Source organism: Athene cunicularia (genome assembly GCF_003259725.1).
Source record: "Athene cunicularia isolate RWA chromosome 5 unlocalized genomic scaffold, athCun1 chr5_part1, whole genome shotgun sequence".
Taxonomy (NCBI): Eukaryota; Metazoa; Chordata; class Aves; order Strigiformes; family Strigidae; genus Athene; species Athene cunicularia.
Genome location: NW_020799101.1, coordinates 16,317,824 through 16,338,782, shown reverse-complemented (window position 1 = coordinate 16,338,782; position 20,959 = coordinate 16,317,824). Strand labels below are relative to the sequence as shown.

General features: G+C 34.9%; 1 protein-coding gene across 1 annotated transcript in view; it reads right to left on the bottom strand.

Moving 5' to 3' along the window:
* DICER1 (dicer 1, ribonuclease III) overlaps positions 1-18,984 on the bottom strand; it is a 50,195-nt gene extending 31,211 nt beyond the window's left edge. The window contains exons 1-9 of the mRNA XM_026849251.1: positions 18,911-18,984; positions 17,916-18,016; positions 10,073-10,265; positions 8,927-9,089; positions 8,362-8,492; positions 7,133-7,267; positions 6,122-6,308; positions 5,572-5,675; positions 3,009-3,481 (exon numbers count right to left, since the gene is read on the bottom strand). Coding sequence (XP_026705052.1) covers positions 3,009-3,481; positions 5,572-5,675; positions 6,122-6,308; positions 7,133-7,267; positions 8,362-8,492; positions 8,927-9,089; positions 10,073-10,216 — 1,337 coding nt within the window. The 5' untranslated portion in view covers positions 10,217-10,265; positions 17,916-18,016; positions 18,911-18,984. The remainder of the gene's footprint in view (positions 1-3,008; positions 3,482-5,571; positions 5,676-6,121; positions 6,309-7,132; positions 7,268-8,361; positions 8,493-8,926; positions 9,090-10,072; positions 10,266-17,915; positions 18,017-18,910) is intronic.
* Between the last annotated feature and the right edge of the window lie 1,975 nt (positions 18,985-20,959).

Here is a 20,959-nt window from a genome sequence, read left to right as displayed (position 1 = left end):
TATAGTATCCTTAGTTAATCCACTCTCAGTATGGAAAGAACCTGGGATTTCTTAACCCTAACAGGTTTTTTGAGCTGCAGAGCCAATAAAAAACAAGGGATCATATACAAGAATTTACACCCCTTGCATGTCTCGCTATAGCCATCCCAGTATCACTTTGCTCACAGCACATCCATCTTGTCCACTACCAGGTGTTCCTCATATCCACAGGACAGCTTGCCTCTGTATACCGCCAACAGTAATTGAAACGTTTCTTAATTACACCTCTAGCACTTTTGTCTCACATAAAAGATGGATGCTGTGCCAGTCCCCAGCTACATGCCTACCACCTGCCCCTCAAGCTGCTGCCAAACCAGACAGAAAATGGCAAAGTTCTCCCTGCCCTTTCTACCCTTGGAAAACTACTGAAGTCTCTCACCTTTACCTGGTCGCTGTTTTTAACAAGATTTATGGGAACATAGCACACCTTGAAGACTGACTTCCTTTGTAGTCTGTTAAAACTGGAATGGACAGGGAGTATAGGCAAGAGAACAGGAAAGGGGCAAATTGCTTGCTATATTTATGGAAACAGACTAGAAGAATCCTCCTGTACTAAAATGCATATTTTCCAAGGCTAAATGGATTTACATTTCTGTATGCAGTCTAGGCTCTTACCACAGACATACTAAGAAAATATGGGTTAATAATTGGACAAAAATCCTAATTTTTTTTTATATTTCTTTTTCCACATGGTATTTCTGTCAAGTCATACAGTTTCAGTCTGAGTACCCACTAAGCATCTCAAACATTCGTACTGTATCTCACTTATTACAGAAATAAACAATTAAAAACATCTGAATAAACATTTCACTGTGTACATCTTCAGAAAGTTCTTAAGAAACATTCAAGACTTCAACCTTGTGGTTAAAAAAGTATTATGAGGTAGGTAACGTATTGTTTTTCAAACAGATAAAAACCCTTCTGTTTTCAGACCCCTGTTTAAGGGAGTTGAAAGACACTGCAATGAAAATGGAAGGAAACCTCACTTTAGAAAATGTTTTCTCTTCTGAAAAGCTTATAGGCACCTGAACTCAACTGCATACAGCAAAAAAAAACAGCCACTTCATCAGTTCTTTGTAATAATAACTATTAAAGACTAAGTTTGATGTGGGTGTTTTGTTTTGTTTTTTTTCTAATTTGTAGTATTTACAATATGTACAGTGGTTGTGCTAAAGTTCTCGAAAGAAAGATCACTGCTTCAGAGAAAATTCTTATCTATTTCTCCCAGAAAGTAAAACATATGCCATGAATTTTGGCCTTCTTTAGTCATCATGGACCTCAGAAAATGGGATTCTAAGTCTCTAAAGACTACAATAAATATGTTTTAAGAAAAAATTGTATTTCTGCTTTAACTTAGTTCTGTATAACAATCCATACTGGATTACTGGAAGCTTGAGTGGTTTTGATATACTAACTCAAACACTCATGACTTCCTAATTCAGGAGACATTCTTTCCACCTATATATGCAGCATAAGTACAGCTACAATCAAGCAGAGGCCCTTGAACTAAACCCACTCAACTGAAGTCAGCCTACAGTGAGGTTCTCCACTGAAAGCTTTCAGTCTTAATTCCAACAGTTCAGGTCTGCTTATCATCCAGGTATTTTAAGACCAGGTGTGTTAAATGAGGTAAAGGAGCATTTTGAAAATCTGCTAACTAACTTTCAGAAGTGAATGAAAAATTACATCTCATTTCTGCCAATAACCTGTACCAAAGGTGCCTAAAACGTAAAGATGGCAGAATTTGGTTACCTGTTTGATCTAGACATCATATTCTGTCAGGTTCAACAGCAGTTAGGATACAGTATAGTGCAAAAATCAATCTACAAGAATGTGCAGAATGTAACTTAAATCACATTCATACTTTAGAAGAAAACACTGTTCACAATTATGTTCAATCCTTATAGGACAATAAAATACTCAGTTCAGCAAAAATTTATCAGAATCTGTTAACATTACTGCTTCAGGAGTTAATAACAGAACATGTTCATTTCACTGAATGGCTTAGTTTGCCTCATATTGCATATTTATATAAACATATTTAAAAATGCAAAAAAGGTGAATAAAAAATATGCAGTTCACAAAAACCACACTGGCAAGTCTGCAGATCAAAGAATGTGTTATACACTCAAACCACTGACTCAAGCAAAAAAGGTAACAACAGAAGAGTCAATTCCAAGGTATCCAGAATGCAAAAAACAAACTGCACAGAACATTTAGCACACTATCAAAAAAAAAAAAAAAAAAAAAAAAAAAAAAAAAAAAAGATGTCATTTATGATTCGCGACAAATAGCATTTAACAATTAAGTGTTATGTATAACTAATGTGGATCACATTCAGGAATAAGAACTGATAAGGAAATAGAGTACTGCATATTCCAGGGTTCGTATTTTTCTTAGTGGAGACTGTAAGAAAGTGCTTAGTGTTTTGACTGAACAGGTGTTTTAAAAACACCAACTGCTACAGTAGTACTGGTAAATCTTAAGAGATATTTGTGCAAGGGCAAATTTGATTTTCCATAGACTTGGATCATATGATAATGTGATTTAGCAAGGTAATGGTAAAATTTCCAGAGGTATTGCACTCAGTAGGTTAGAGATGTTTCCAGCACCCATTGCAAATACAAATTTAAAGACTGATTAACATAAAACAGTATATGGCTATTTTACAGGTTAAATACAGTATTTCACACTGTGCCTTCTTAAGGAATCAAATGACAAACTCGGGCCCAAAACACGTCCTTCAGTAAAATTTTCAAAGATGCATACTCTTCCCATCCACTCCATATATACATAGCCTGAATTTTTTTTGTGTGTGTGTTATTCTTTACACAGATTCAGTATGCTCTCTTGAACCAACTTTATTTTACAGCTCTGAAAATACAAGAAAACCTCCTATATATTAATTATATTAACAATCATGTGCTGGCAGCTGAGTATGCCTTTTTTTTGGAAGTAAAAAGCTTTACCTATTTAGAACAACTGCTGTGTATCTTCTTTCCACAAAAATAATTCCACACAAAATATTAGTAAAGGGAGATGGGAAATTAGTCTCTGGCTTCTCTTTCTCCTCAATTTCTTCATCCTCATCATCATCTTCAGAATCACTCCAAGATACGTAATTATCCTGATTCCTATTGTTATACCATTCAACACTTTCAAACTGCTGCCGTTCATATGGTTTATATTTGCGCAAGATTTCAAGCAGCTTTATTACTTTTGGGGTTACAAATTTCAGGTCAAGTGAGGCAGGCGAGAAGTGCTCTTCACAGAGTGCATGTATTTTCCTTAGGAAAGTGTCTGTAAACAATAAAAATTTTCTGTGCAGCTCCTCTTGTTCGTGTTTGATATACTTCTGTAGCTCTCTCACCATCATCCCAGCTACCTTATCTGCACACCAGGGTCCCAGAACAACCAACACAGCTCGACAGTCTGACAATATCTACAACACATGAATTCAAATATCAGTTCAGAGAGTACATTCAAGAACTATTTATTCATTTAAGACTGGGATCTTGTTTCTCATATAGCAATCTTTGTAAGGATTATGATAATTGTTCTATTTTAAAAATATTTAGAAGTCTTCTTTTGTTATTTAGATGACCTTGGGAAGCTTTGGTGTTTCTAAAAGAGCAATTTTCCCCCTCCCCTCTCAATTACTACAACCGAACTTTGAACTCTGTACATTTCTGAATCTCAAAAAAACAAGTTATAAGGGTATTTTACAATTTTGTGGAATTGAAATTTGAAATTTGCCTTAATTATACTAAAAAGGAGAATACTTCTTGAGGCAGCTAGATAAAAAAAGCAGAAATTATTATCCCTTATATTTAACAGAGAACTAATAAAACACTTTACTGCACATTTTTACTTTATTTGTTACTGATACTTGCCATGGTTTCAAAACTATATAACCAGTGGCCTTAGCATGATCTTAGCAAGACTAGCCTCTCAAAGGCAAAAAATTAGGGGTTTGTATGTGTGGGTGGAATAGGAAAAACAGAGAACTACATCTTACTCAGACAACACAGAATAGGCTCTTGAGTACCATCAACATCTTATCTGATGGCAAGTTGTTTCCACCTGAAGAGTCAAGTGGTCAAAATAAACTAGGACTCCAGAAATGGGGTAACATTAATAATACTATTAAAAAGACTCAGGATTTGGATTTACTATTACAACAGAAGAACTATGATAGAACTGTAACAACAGTTGGAAGAACACAGTTTTCAGTTGCTGCTTTAATTTCTCTTCCTTCTTCCTTTCTGTGGGGAAGTGAAGAACAGGTTATCATCTTCTTCACACTATCTTCCATTAAGTTTGTCAGCCATAAGACTTAATTAAGGGCAAAATTTATGTAAATTAATTGTAACTGCATGCAGAGGCTTGATCTCTCCAGTGCCAAGACAAAAGGCACCTCAGTCTGAAAACTGATTTCTCAATATGGGTACGTCCATCTTTTTGGGAGAGCTACTGGATGAGAAATCAAGGACAGCGGGCTACGTGCATTAGAAGCATAGCAGTGAATTCACTATTTGGAACTGCAAATCCTGACAACTGTCCCCATCTGCCAGCATTCCTTATATATTTTAACCCATTACATTTTAAATTTAGCACAAAAGTAACCAGGACTTCCTTTTCCCATGCACCTGTGATAGGCTGTTTTATGTATCATCCTTATCTCTAGCCCAAATAACCTTTTTCTGGACAGCATCAGAGTGCTGACTTTCTAAGAATGTTAAAGGAAACTGAAATACTTTGGGCTGAAGAAATAAATACACTCTTCAACTTACTCATGGGTTATTATAGAAATGTAACTCACTACTGACTTCTTGTTAAACAAAGACTTACATATCTACATAGTTGTACCTCAGAAGGCAATTCCAAACCACAAAGCCCAAGAGGAAAAAACAACTGCCTGGACCCTATGTGTGACAGGTGCCTGCTCAATGCACCACTGCTTTCTGGGTTTTACTCTGCCATCTTGCATGACAACAAACGCATATAAAGTTAGGGGCAGGTCTGAGGCTCAAATTCCATTCCAGCAAGGTGTGGTACTAGTCCAATATTGTTCCAAGATAAACTGTAGAAATCGTAGATCTACTGCTGGAATTTTTTCCTGAATTCTTTATCATCTTTTAATACACCTGAGTACAGATTTTCCAAATAATTCCCGAGACATTATTTCCTCTTCTGTACTGAATTATTCAAAGGTCATGGGAGATCGTAAGGATGTCAGATTCTTGACTTCAGGATTAAGGACCCACAATGTCAGGGTACAGCATTATTTTACTGCCTTGAGCAAATCTGAACCTCAAACTAGATGAAGTTCCAATTAATGGTTGACTTTCAAGCCCCACTCATTTATGGAAAGACCTGCACTGTTATTAAGTACAAAAATCGGAAGTCTTTTTGCTCAGATAGTCTAGGATGGCTATCTTAGAAAGTTTCAGTAATATAACATGTATGGCAAGGAAAAACTGTAGTAAGATTTCTATTCCCCAGGTTTTTCACATAGCTTAATATCCTTACCTGCTTAGAAATTAAGGTAGAATCTCTTTCTTTTGAATGTACAGATACGTTGCAGTCATTTAGAAAAGCAAGGGGGGGGGGGGGGGGGGAAGGAGGCAACGTTTCTGGCATTAAGAACATCTTGCAGTGTTGATATTGAACATGAACCAGTTAGTCTCCAAACATAAGATGGTGCATTTTACAAGTTCAGAAATGTATTGTATAACATTAATTTTTTAGGCTGGGTTTGGTGGGGCTTTTTTGGTTGGTTGGGTTTTTGTTTGGTTTGATTTTGGGGTGGGGTGTTTTTACATGTTTTGTTGGGTCTGTTTTGGTTTGGGTTTTTTAACAACTACAGAAAATCTCTGAATCTCAAGGCCAATCAACCTTTGACCCAACTTTAAGGAAACATGGACTTCAACACTGGTTACTCAAAAACCAATTTAACATTCCGTCCCCAGCCCACATAGAAGTAACGGCATCACATACATACAAACTTTCCTAAATTATAAAAGAGGAAATATTTCTGCTGATTTATTCCTCTACCCAAAATGAAAACAAAGGCATCAATTTAATAGCCATAATTGTACAACATACCTGTCTAAGACCACCAAATCAGTTGCAGTTTCAGCATTGCTCTTTAAAATTTTCTCCAGTTTCTGGATCTTCTCCTCTAACTCAGCAGGATCACATTTCCCATTTAAAATGGAAGCTGTTAATCCCAAGATTCGAGGACATGATGGGTACTCCTCACAGATCTGTGAAGTAGAACAGAACAAATACCTTAGTTATTGTAAATCTACCATCAAACTAACAGACTGTAAACGTAGGTGCTTAGTTTGAAACTAGTATTTCAATAGCAGGTGTTGAAAAAGGCAACAAACATTGAATGGGTATCTTCTATTCTACTGACTGGAAGTCAATTAGAAACGGAGTAAGATTTAACAGCAATCGTCTTTAAATGTAAATATTTACAATGTGGAAAAATACAAAGAAATAAACAGTTAGCATTGCACAGAATAGCCTTGCCACATTTACAACACATACACCATAATATTTCCACACAGTAAAAACAAAAGTATCATCTAAAAAAACTGCAAGACACATTGTCTGGTTAAACCTGAACAAAGATTTAGAAAGACATCTAAGACATCTATTATACAGGTTTCTCACATTGTATAAGCCAAATACCACACGGAGCAATATCCCAAATGAGCCCCACAAGCATCTTTAGAAATCAGTATTTTAAAAACAATAAAAACTGATGCATCCCATTCCTAAACCCAAGTATTTTATCATTGAATTTGCAAAATTCTCCTCATTCCATAAATTAAGCTTCTCTTTAATGCCAGATTTTTTCTTTAATCTCCACTGTAAAATAATGCAAATATACTATTTTCTATCACATAATATCACTGAAGTCTTAATTCATTAATTTCACAGTCCCAGAACATGTTCAAATATGATTCCACTGATACTGTAACCTGATAGCAAAAGCTGCCTTAAATAGTTCCCACTTCTCCAGCACTCTCACTTCTCCTCCTCAAACAAGTATTCGAACATTCATGCAATGGAAACCTACCTTCATAATTTCACGGTACGGGTGATCCTGGATTGCAAGATGGCACTCATCAAACACAAGAAGATTAATATTTGACAGGGATAAATACTCATTTCTCAAAACTGTCAAAGCAACATGACATGTCATAACCAGAACCTAGATTGAAAGTAAGAAAAAAAACTGTCAATATAAGAAAATTGTCTTAGGTCAAGGTGAAGTCAGAAATGGTTCTGCAGGTTTTGCTAGACAGTACTAGCAATTATTGACTCCTATTTATCTACATACACCAGGTAAGGACAAGAGAGAATAAAACATTCCCTACTTGAGAAAATCTGTCTGAAGGTTTTATATATCTCCAGTCACATGCCTGGGAAAAAGAATGAATACAACAGATGAGATCAACACCAGCCAAACTACACAGAACAAATGTCACTAAATCCGTAACAATTTAAGTGTCCCTCATGTGTCCCATCATCATGTCGCTGAAAAAAAAAGAAAAGGTAATTCTATATAAAATCATAACCACCTGCAGCTGTAACAAAAGCAGGATGTCATCACAATTCTTTTTTAAAGGAAAACTAATTTCTTGTACCTTATCACAGATAAAAAGTTGAGTTTCTTGATAAAACTATTTTTGCACTAAGTATAGTAGCCCTTTCACTTGTCAGAGTAACTCTGACAGTATTTCATAGGCCACTACTAAATGCTGGAGAGAAAACCCCAGAAATCACAACCATTTGCATTACTGCAAAATACAGCATGGAAAAAAACTGTAACAGAAAGTCCTAGAACCACCAAGGAAAATGTTACCATTAAACCTAATAATTTTCCATCTAAAAAGAGAACTATACAGAAATAGTCTACCCAAAAAGGCAAAAATAAAATGCATGCCAAGCACAATGCGCTGCACCCCCAGAGAACATTCAATTTTATAATCGTTTTTTATTACCTAATATTTAAACTTCTTTTAATGGTATTTAAAGTACACTATGCACACTCAAAATTTCTTCTGCAATCACAATCACGATGAGCCATAAATCAGGGAAACTGAAAACAAAGGATTGAAAAGGACAGCTTTTTCAAAACGTGTGAAGACCTATCCATGTTTTGCCTCAAAATTCATATATAAATAATACCAATATGCTGAATTTCTGCTAGAATAAGTTAATGTGTAATTGAAGGAAATTATCACTTCTGAGCAAGCCTAATTTATTGCAGACTCTGCTTATAGTTTATATTTAATATATTACCTGATGCTTAGAGAATTCCTGACTCCACTTCTCTTTTGTCCATGATTCAGTTACCTCTAAACTTGAATACTCTCCCACTTTAAGATCTGAATGTGTCCTGACAGCTGACACTTGTTGAGCAACTTGATTTGCTTAAGAAAAAAATACAAAACATCTCAATCACATAAAGCTCTTTTCATACATTAATTTTGAAGATGTGTGCTGTATTACCTAGCACCAGGTTATATAACACGATCTTTAGCTTAGACTAATGTTAACCAGGTGTACAGAGCAACTGTCTCCACGTAAAACCACAGCAAGGAAACAGACTGGTAACTAAATTGCACTTCAGATTCAATGCCTTAATTTTAAACCAGAAAACAGAAGTGTCATAAACAGGTTGTATTAAATGGTTTATAAGCAAAAGATGAAAGGTATCACATTCTTTAATCAGTTTAGCATCCTTGCTCTTGAAGACTTTATGCAGAGGTTTCTCCCAACTTTGCTTTCACACAATTTCTGTTAAGGAATATTTCATGGAAATATTAGCAGCATGTTAAGGAACTTAATACACTTCTCCTCTTACCCGAGTTGACCAAGAACACAGTTCTTTTTCCATTTTTGTTGAAATCTCCCCTGATCTGATAGGACAGCTCTTTAGTGAGTAGTACTGCAATAAAAGTCTTCCCTGAGCCAGTGTTTAAGCAGACTATTGTATTATGATCCAAAGCTGCTTCAAGCAGTTCAACCTAGGTTAAAAAAATAATAATGTCCTTACTCGCAGCAATGCAGTGAAAAAGCTGACAAAAAACAACAGTGGTAAATAAACTACAGGCAAGTCAGTAAGTATCTGTAGAGATCTTTCCAGTGCCATAGAATATGTCTCTTTCATACCAATGTATTGCCACAGTCCTTAAAGAAAAAAAAACACACTACATAGTCTATCTTCTAAATCTAAATACTTTAGTATTATAATTTTCTAATTTAAGTAGCTTTCTAGCTTTTTAATAGATGATTCGGTTGCTAGATACATTGTATTTAGAAAAAAGCTAGAGCTTTTAAATCTAACTCTATACATGAATTCAACCAAATAAGCAAGTATATTAGCTCAAGGTGATCTAAGCTTTAAAGTAACACTAACCAAATGCCAATTTGCAGGCACCTCTGCAGTACAAAGAGAACTGAAATTCTAGAACTCAGAAACAGGTTTCCTTAACAAAAAAAAAAAAAAAAAAAAAAAAAAAAAAAAAAAAAAAAAAAAAAAAAAAAAAAAAAAAAGAAAACCAGAGTACCCTGATGAGGTTTCTGACATTACTGAGCTGCTCTGACGAGTTTGTAAACCAAAAATCAACATTTACCATGTAGAAGACAGGTCAGAGGAAGGAGACACGATTGTATGTATACAATTGAGATGCACAGCATAATGCTTACTTTATTTGTCCCCCACAGCATTTTTCAGAGAGCAGCAAGAGAATACTCAGCTTAAAATAAAAGCTTCTGCTAGTTAGAGCAAACTGAGAAGAGGGAATGGGGGATATTACAAATGTAGAACACAGACAAGCTAAAGAAAAAGAGACACAATTAACTCCCAACAGATGGAGCTGTGAGAGAGACATTCCTAGATTGTGTGCAACACCGCACATTCTCCAGCTGCTCTGGTTCTTTTTCTATTAAGTTAATGAATTTAACTGTACTTTTTTGGACATTAATATATTAGTATTATCACTAGTACCTGATATTTTCTTGGCGTGTAAATGTTATCATGAATTGCTTCTTGTTGCCATGGTAGTCCAAAAAATGGACCCATTGGGGAGGAAGCAGGGGTCATGAGCTGCAGTCCCGCCATGCTGAGGGATTGCAAAGCAGGGCTTTTCATTCATTCATCCAGTGTTTCTTTCATTGCATTTTTGTTCCAGCGCAGCCTACTATGAGAAGAAAAAGAAACAGTATTAGATACAGTCACAATATAAAGCACGGAGAGAAAGTTTATTCTAGGGACATTACTTGATTTTACTATTTTCAGCAGAAAGCGTTAATTTTAAATTTACAAACACTTTTCCACTTAAAGATATTGTTTACCATAGTATCAAAGAAATATGAAAGGAGCTGTGCTTTATGGGGTAAGGTTCATCCTACACATTTGAGCTTACACATGTACACTGCAGAATAGAGTTCCATTCGTGTTCTGACAGAACCCCATTTAAAACGTCTTTAAGAACAAATTTAGAAAAATAAAGCTGGTTTAGCTTTACTTCAAGAAAGAAAAAGATTGATTTTCTAGAGCACAGGCATAAACAAGTATCACATTTTTCATTATTCTTTCCAACCAGAAAGTCCCTATGACCAGTTAAAGATTTACATCCACACATGCAGCAGCAACTTTAATCAGCAAGGAAAGAAGAGGAACTACACCAGAACCTCAGTATTTTCATATCAACAGATTCTGATCAGGTTATCTATTGAAGGAACTGGCAGAAGTATTATAAATAATGGCTGATGACTCTGATAAGAACTAATGGAGAAAAGGATCCTTATCAGGTTAACCACAATTTCTGGAAAGATACTCTATTTGATAAACAAACAAACCATTCACAACTTGCTGACAATTATGCACATTAGGAAAACACTGTCCTAACTAAGGCTACAAAGACCTCATCAGTGAGGGTTTTTAAAAATGTTTGGTATCTGTCAAATGATGAAGGTTAAAAAAAATAAATCAATTCTATCTTGCCTAGGGAAACTGATTAAAGCCTGAAAATACAGGAAAATATTGCTGAAGATACTGCATCAAATCTAAGAAATTTCAAATGCTTCTCCCCCAATCAGATACATACCCTATTCAACAAAACAGTATTTTAAAAAGTTGCATTTTCCTCAAAATTCCTAGATGCTCTGTATTCATTTTAGCATCTGCATAAAATTGACAATGCTTTCAAATTTAATCATTCATTAGAAATACATGATAAAAAAGCTAATTATCATCCTATTGCATAGAAATATCCTTGCTTTCCTATATAACAGGAATTTTTTTTTAACTTTTGCAAATGTGCAGTAGGGAAGAAACACACAGAAAATATTAACAACTAATGGTTATGAGAAATAACTGTTTTGAGAGATTATAAATAAAGTAGTACATTTTAAAAAAATTTATTCGTTTATTTTTGTATCAAGATGAAATTTTATTTTATTTAACATAGTCTTCAACTAATAAAACACTGTAGCTCTTCATTGTATACTCACATTTTTAATTAAATACTGTAATTTGGGCCATGTCTAAACACCTATTTATATTCTACCTTCACTAATATTCAATAACTATGGGAAGCTCTGACAAGAGACAAAACAGATTCTCTCTAGTTTTCCAACTCAGGTGTATCTTGTGAAATAAAGAGAAGGCGATACACTGAATTACACGATCACTCCTCTTGCAGATTGAACAAGTAATGTCACTTTATAGGAAGTAGTCATAGGTAAAGCTTTATGTCATTTTTTTTTCCAGAGGAATAGGGAGAGTCCTGAAGGACAGTGTGGTTAAGTTCAAGTAACACTGTTCTGTTCCATTATAAAGAATTACTTCTCTTTTGAAGACAAACATTCAGTAGTAAATAGCACTTAGTGAAAGAGTAAACATAACTTCTTGGTCTCTAGCTCATCAATCAACGTACTTTCCCTTCCATCAAAAATAGTGTTTCTTTACTAAGAGAACTGTGTTGATATTGATGGAATCTTGTCTGATATTTTAATTTCAGCTTCACAGAAACTGTCAGGGTGAGAAGACTCCAAAAGAGACATATTCAAATGTTTAGGGAAAAAAAAAAAAAAAAAAAAGAAACAAATGTACATTTTCACAGGACATATTAAAGAATGCTCTTGACATTTTATCAAATTTTTTTTCATCTGCTTTTGAATACATCTCCAAACTCATGCAAATCTTCTCATTTACTTTTTCAGTTCTGTAACCTAAGCTACCCTTTCAGTCTCATTCAGATACCTAAACAGATTAAATTTATCAATATGATATTGCTTTACTTAACTGCAAAATTAGAAAACAACATAGTCTATGAACATCATAAACTCAGTAATATATTCGTTATAATACAAAAAGACTCCTGGATTTTTTTGGTGTTATACATTTCAAATAATATATACAAGCAGGTTCTGTTCTAACTAATTCAACTAATAACTTCATAGAGGGTTCAAACCCGGCATGAAAGATGTTTTGCTTCAATCCCTCTCTGGATTGAGTGACTTCAAGGCTGTTCCTCCACCGGGACTCCACAGCTCTGAGTAAAGGTAGACAACCAGCAGGAAAGATGTGTATGTGCTATACAGCTGAATGTAGTCAAGATGATAGTCTTTGACATTCTGATCTACTGAGCATTTGCACATCAAACATACTGATGTTAACCAGTATGTGACTAATCAAATTAAAGACCAACCAAATTAAATCAGTCATGTGGCAAGGACAGTAGCATGATACACGATCTTCCTCAGCCACTGGTAGAAAGCATCTGGAAACTCTGGGCACTGCTAACAAAAGTGAAGCTTTTGTATGAACTGACAGCTTAGGTGTATGAGAGCTGAGCAGAACAGAGAAAACGTACAGAAAGGGATGTTATCTCCACCCACCCCCTTCCCCTCCCCTCCCCCAGCTTATAGATGAAGCTCCCCCTTAATATGTCTACCTTCTCTTTTTATATTCCAATGAGTGTCATGCTAGTTGGTAACATACAAAAAAATCCTTCAAAGAACACAACAGTGTATCATAACTATTTTGTTGAAATGGTCTCAGGCATATTTTTCTACTTACATATAGTAAACAATGTGAAAACACAATCAGTGCTTGATTTGTTTAGAATGAGACCTGCTCACAGCCATCGTAATTGCTCAAGGCTAGAAAGATCCAGGAATAACACCCAAACCTTACGTATAATAAAAGCTAAAGCAGATTCCCCAATCATTCTTGTGTCTAAGCCCAGCCACTTCAGTTTTATAAATCACTTTAGATCAGCAGTGCCTCCTCTTTGTTTACTATTCCACATATTTTGTGTTTCTTTTCCAAATCACAAATACAGCTTTATCACATCACCAGGAGGGAATTAAGGGCAGAAAACCAACCCTGAGAAGACTGCTAATAAAAAACAAGCACGGGATCCAATATTCACAAATAAGCGTATCTCCCTTGCTACACACTTCATGACAGTGATACTGTTAGCTACGCCACTGCAAGAAGCAAGGGGATTTATACTTCTGTATTGTTCCAGCTTGATCTGGAAGAGCTGTGAAACATCATATACACTAAACTACAATTTTAGTTTCTGTGGCTCTTCATGAAGGACCTGCCCTGAATTACAATAATCTCACTGAGATCAAAAAGCATTCTTAACAAACCTTCTGAAGTGCAAAGGAACAGTAAATGCACATTTGTAATTGAAAAGTAAGCACAAGCAAAACAACGCTGCCTGCCACTGTTAACAATACTATTATTACCCTGCAATCTAATTTAAAAAAAAAAAAAAAAAAATGCATGAGTAAGTAGCAAAATAAGTTAAGCTCTCATGAGGCAGAACACACTTGAAATAGTTTAAATTCCCTCCCACGGTATGCAAACCCAGGTAAAAAGAAAAACTTCTCCCTAAACCATCAATTCTACTTCCTGCCGCGCTTAAGTATCCTATTCCTGGCCTTCTTTTGTATTATTTGTATTGGAAGTATACAAGATCTGACAAGATCAATGTCAACGTTATTATGAGAGTAAGCCAAAATAATGAAGTAATTGTATCATTCCAAGTCTCTATTTCAATAGTAAGGAAAAATATCAAGTTCTTCAAAGAAAGAAAAGCAGTACAGGATCCTCTAGAAATAAAGAGGGGAAAAAACACACATACTTGAAGAACAGGTTTTAAATTGAGAACATTTGAGATGTAAGTACATGTGTTCAGAGTTTGTGGACATAAGTCAACTGAAGCTAGCTAACAAACTAGCTAACAGAGAAGCAGAAAAAACCCAACCCACTCTTGCTCAGCCACTATGAGTAACAAAGATACCTGCTAAGATGTTCCATCTTTATCCGCTGCATTATTTTGAAAAATGCTATAACAAGAAACTGTAAGAACCTGCTGAAGCTGAATTTGGAGGGAGAAACACAGGAAAAAAGTCCTGTTTCCTGTGGCTTTAGACTAAGTTACAGAAGCTGGACAAAGCAGCACAGTGCCCAAGCTTATATATTTCAGTAAAATAATACTGAAAGGGCCAGTTTTATGGCCAGTAAGAGCAAAATCCACAACCTGATGTTCTTATTTTAATGCAGATTTATGTGAATGGATAGTGAACTGCAGAGCTAAAACTAAACCTTTGTTATATCATTTAAAGAACTTTATTTCAGAAGGGCACAAGGTTGGGAATGAACAGACAGCAACATTTAATAGCAGTTTCTTCCAGTCTACAATCATTCTGGAACTGTGGTGTAGGTTGTTCAGTCACAGGACTATTTCCAAGTCGAAGCAGTCCCTTAGTGGACAAAAATATATCAAGGAAACACTAAGGAATACAAGCCAAACCAAGGATGGCACTCACCTGGAATAAGGCATCCTGGATCTAGTCCTGCTCCAAGGACCATTTAAAACATTTATGGAATGATGCTCTGAAGTACAGAGAAGAGACTAGAGCCCTGGGGATGCATCCTTCAAGTTTTCACCACCATTTGTGGGCATAACATGTTCTGTATTCATACCAAATCAATGTAAAACTTTAACTATATCCTACTAACAACAAAAATTTATTACTGCCATACACAATACATTTCATCTGCTTTCTTCACTAATGTTGATTTGTAAATTTGTAACCAATATAATCCTTGTGATACAAAAATTATTTCTAATGCTGTAGGTTTTCATCCTTGTCCAGGAATGTCAAATTTATTCTCTAAAAACACTCTCAGCATCAGCCAAAAAACAAGTTAGCTTTAAGGGGTGGAAAAAAAAAATCCACTTAAAGTAAATAAACCACAGGCTACACAAAAAATATGAAGTGAATCTTGCTGCTTGCATATTCCTTTACACGAACACCTAAAGAGTCTGAATATCACATTCTTTATAGTGAGTTTTACGTCCAAATGCTACATGAAACATTATCTTGCTGAAAGATCTAACACGGAAAATTCTTACTTGGGTAAGAGGAACAAATAAAAAGATAAAAATAAAATGTTACAAATATAAATACAGAGTAGAAAATTAATGTAAACATTAATTTACAAAATGTAAAATATTCTTTGAGGGTGTTCTATACCAACTATTGCAGAAGTCTGCAGTAAAGTGACTTCCACTTACACTATAAACATTCAGTGTCAATTGTTTTTGACCAAGTGAAGGTCAATATACAAGACTGAAATATCTGGTTTCTAAATCTGCTTTTAAAAGTATACTTTCTAAAAGGATTTGACTTTTCCATGATAATCCAAAAGCATTACAAAAGCATATTTTGTGAATATTAGTCCTGTAACTTCAGTTCTCCAAGAGATCTTAAAAGACCAAAACAAACACACCCAGTTTTTATTTGAAAAAAAAAAAAAGTGCCCAAAACTCAAACATCTCAGAAACAAGTGAAAAAGTTTCATTTTCATGAGAAAAGGGGTTTTTTCCCTTTCATTTAGCAGACAACATCTAGGATACTTTAAAAATTAAGCATTAACATTTCTGCTCCCAACTCAAAATTCAGTTTCTAACCAACTTCATTTGGCTCAGAAGGTCTAAAGGAAGTACTGTCAAACAATACTAGATGAATCCCAAAGCTCTTTTATATCATGCTATCTTGAACATACAACACAGCTGCACAAGACACTCCTTACCCATTATCTTTCAAAGACCTTCACCAAATGCACTGCCTAACAGCCATTTTTATATTTGGTCTTATAATATTCTTAAAGGGAAAAAAAAACCCAAAACCAAAAGGAAAACTTATTTCAGAACAGTTCCCTTTCAAGAAAGGCAAACAGAACATGTAAGCGCTTTCAAAGCTCAAATGGAAGCATTCCTATAAGAACCTGCTTCCCTAGTTTCCCTAGCACAATCATCAATATTCATTGGGAATGTTCACCTTGAACTAAAAGAATATTGTTCTATTTTTCTGACACAGAACCAGTCTAACAGCACAAGCAGGACACTGGTCTCCAATAGCACACAAAGACATAAGCAGCAAAGGCTGCTTTCTGTTGTTCAGAAAAGTTTCATTAAAGATCTTATTAAATTAAGATTACACTAAGATTCTACATTTGAATGAGCTGCTTCTGAAGCATTTTTACAAGCAATACAGTATATTTAACAGCTGGAATTCCTGGCAGACTCCTCCTAGATGTTTTTATATCAGAGAGAAATGAAGTACAACACAACATTTAGCAGACTCAGTAAAACGCACAACCCCTTAAGTCCCTCATCTAATGTTCAGTCACTAGTATGTCCAAACCTGGATTTGAGGCAAAAGCCTAATAAACACTTTCTGTTGCAATTAATCTAGTTCTATCAGAGCCAGCAAGACACAGTTCACACCAACAAAGTTATGCTGCTGTACATTGTAACAGTTTCTAAAAAAAATTTATATACCACTATATATCAGCATAACATATATGAGCTGTAGGGCATTTACCAGTACAGAAGTAAAACATGAAAACAAAAATCAGTTTTCTAGCATATCTATAGTGACACCAGTACATGAGGGATTCAGAATAAAAGTTTATAAAGAGGATGCTTTTCCTTTAACTAGTATAGACGTGCAGCCAGATGCTGGAACATTTCATTTTCAAAAGTGACATCTATACGGCCCCGTGCAACAGTCCTAACTATGCGGTTGCTTAATCAGTGGTACAGCAGAAGTGCTACACATAATTCTTTTACCTCCTTAACACAGAGGACAAAAGATAAACTGTGAGGTGTATGGCACCTGAGATGCTAGGCAAGGGTGAGGACCAGTTGAACTAGATATATTTCTGTCCTCCCTATTTTATCAAACTATGTGTCAATTTTTCTTCTAACATAGTTTAATTTGGATAGCCTCTTTTTCTGTTTTTGCTGAACTCATAATTCAAACTGAAGCATACTACTGAAACTAAGGCCTTAATTTACTTGTCATTTACTTTGTACCTTCTACCTGGAACAACTTAAAAATTCAGTTCTAATTCCAACCCTTCTTATCTCTTCTCTTCTCATTTTTTAAAATTGATTGTATTTCACCAACACAACCACATTTGAATACAAAATCCACAAGAAATATATTTAAACACACACACCCCTTTTAAAAAAATTAATACATTTCTAATCATATTCAGCTTCATAGAAAATATCAAAGCACATGTTTCATGACAAACATCTTTTTAATCTAGACTATTGCTGTATCTAACCATCTATGCATAAAAAAGTAGCTACTTTCACTGTTCTTGCTGAATAAATTCACAGTACATTTCTATAACCTCACACACAGAAGTTACTTTAAGATCCTGAAGAAGTTCTGAATCTAAAAAAGGAGAATACAGTGAAGTGATACATAAAAACCTGCTTCTCTCACACTACAAAGCATAGTCTTACCGTTTCAATTTCCACAGTCTCTGTGTTTATGCTTCCCGAACTGCATTTTGACATCATGATATCAGCTTGTAGATTAATCACATAATTTGCAAGCTTCGGCTCTTAAAAAAGAACAACAAAACCTTTCAACTATAAAAATGGTTTGAAAAGAGAACTACAATAGCAGGGTTAATTGTGGCAATTCAGTTGCTTATAAACGTTATAATGTGTCAACCCTACACTACAACTTGCTGACATAAAATGAGCTATTTAAATCCATCCTGAACATGAATTATTTTAGATTATTATTAGAAATAAAAACTTTAAAGAGTGATTTAAAAGCTAATTTTTGGTAGTTTAACTGTGCAAAGAAAGCATACTTCCCTAACCCTATTTACAGGTTACAAAGATTAATATGAATAACTGGCTCATGTGAGAAATACAGTAGCGGTATGTTCTACATAATTTTACTATGTTTAGTATAACTGTACTCCTTTTTCCATTTCACTTGAGTTAAACATTAAAAAAACTAAATTTGGTATTCAAACTTCTTTTAAATATTTCCATTTGAAGCCACAATACAGTAAACTCATGAAAAAGCAACAATTTCTTCCTAAGTATATTAATACATGTGGTTTTTAATAACAGTAAAAATATTGTGCAATTAAAATGGTGATTTGCATAAAAACACATTTAGCTATACAAGTAAAATTAGGAAAGACATGACAAAGAATTTCATAATATTAGCCATTCTATAAATCTAAAACTTAAAAGAAAAATACCGTATCTAAGCAGATCTACAATGTTCTAAAATAAAAAAAAATATACATAATATATTCACCTGAAGTATGAGTTTTCCCAGATCTAAAAAGAGAGATTTTGAAGTCAATTTTTTTTAAATCAATACTGAAAACTTAAATGCAAAATGGATCTTGATGAAAATTTCTACTCCAATCTGTTCCATAAAGTTAACAAGAAGGACACTCCCAAGATTACTTCAGTATGTTCATTTTTACCTCAAATGCTGATGCTGAGCTTTTCCAGAGTCTCCAAGCCTGTAATTTTGTTTCACCCTAGGTAACCTAAAAGGCAATATAAAAAGAGAGCATTTTAACATGAACTGCCATAAAAATCAATTGTGCCATGTGGTAGTCTGCTTTCTTGCATTTTAATATTTAGCTCTGTAGCAACAGCACATGGTCCTTCAAAATCTAATTATCATATGTCCTTTTTTGGCTAGGGATACAGACAGTCAATGTCTGAAAGATCTGCCTTAGAGCGCTCAGGATATATTTGCATATTTTATTTTATCTGCTAAAGTAATTGCTAGCTGAGTCCAACTAGATTTAGTTTTCCTCCCCTGTGCTCCCTCCACACGTTTCACCTAATAAAGTAGTGAAATCTTGAAGAAACTTATCATTCAACACATTTTAAAAAATGCTTATTTTCTCAAAACACATACATTCTTTAAGAAAGTAAACAAACAGCTATTGTTTTATTTTACCGTGTAGAGAGTGCAGCACACATCTGATGAGTACTGTGTTCCTATACAAAATAGACCTACCAAAATTTTATTCCCAGGGTTACTTTTTTCAATTCGTGTTTGCAACATACACACATCCTTTTATTCTGCACAAAATACAGCAAATTGCAGCTAAGATGCAGTGACTAGAACTTAAATGTATTGTAACACGTCCCTGCTATGCCTAGGTTATTCATTTATTCACCACCTCTAAAATATGAGCCACAGTCTGTATTCAACTGAACCAGAAAACAGCCTAACAACGGAAAACCATCACATCTCTAGTGAAAAATACAGAAATATATTCCACTTTCTATTTGTGAGAAAAGCAGAAAGGAACAACATATCATTTAGCCACCCCAACATATAATAAAACATGAAAAAAAAAAAATTCAAATCTTTCAGCAAAGCTAATGCATTTATGGCTTCACATAGCAAATTTACTTTATTCCCAACTCATAGATGGCAAACAAAAGGTGTACAGATCCACAGGTAAGATCTGGAGAACCAAAAAAAAAAAAAGTATGTAATTCTCCACCAACCCCAACAATTTCCTTTGGCACATCAAAGCTGTAAAACAGAAGATTGCAGCTTTAATCGATCGGCAGACACGAATTACAGTAGGCCCTTTTAATGCCGAAGCCAACATAAAACCAGACAGGCCACATTCCTGAGATGCAGTCAAGTTCTAGTACAAAACAGCGAGCTTATATCACATTAGCATCTAAATAGTGTTGGTGCACCCACTTAGACAAAAGCTTGTTGCGGTAGACGGCCAGTCCTTCCAGTCTGCAGGGCAAAGGCATCACAGCTTGCCAATGGTCCCAGCCACACAATGGTCCCAGCTAGGGGTTACCACCGCAAGTAACATAACCAACCCCTCCAGCATGTATTAACCACAACATTGGAGCTCAATCTGACAAGATTTTACCACATTTTAAAAAACCCCCATATATACACATACACTCTACAGTGACTGGGGAACTTGTTAAAAGAAAGCAAAAGGGACAAAATGGAAAAAATTAATGACATTGCTGAAAATCAGATTTCTAGAACGTCTTCTATTGAACAGTAATGCCACCAATATTTTTTAAAAAAAACAGGTTTCTATTAAGAGCTCAACATTCATGTATTTTATCTAATGGTAGAAGGTAAGCGTTCCAAGAAAACTAGCCATTTGGAGAGTCTAACTAGACACACCACAAACACATCAAATACTCAAAGAATAAAGCAGCAACATGGAAAAAAAATAATAATCACAAAACAAAAAACCCAGTTCCTATAAAGACATCAAGAGAAGCCTCCAAAATGTGACAATAACCAGTCACTTCTGCAGATCTCCAGTGCTCTAGAAATCTGCAAGCAACCACTAGTTACTTCAACAAATCTCAGCCAAGATCTTCAAGTATCTGGGCTATTTGCTACTTAAACATTTGCTAATATAAAAAACAAGTATCCAAATATACCAAAGAGTATACAGAGGAATATATCAACAGGCTTTATGTTTACTTCCTGGTTTTGTAACTCATTATTTGGAAATAAA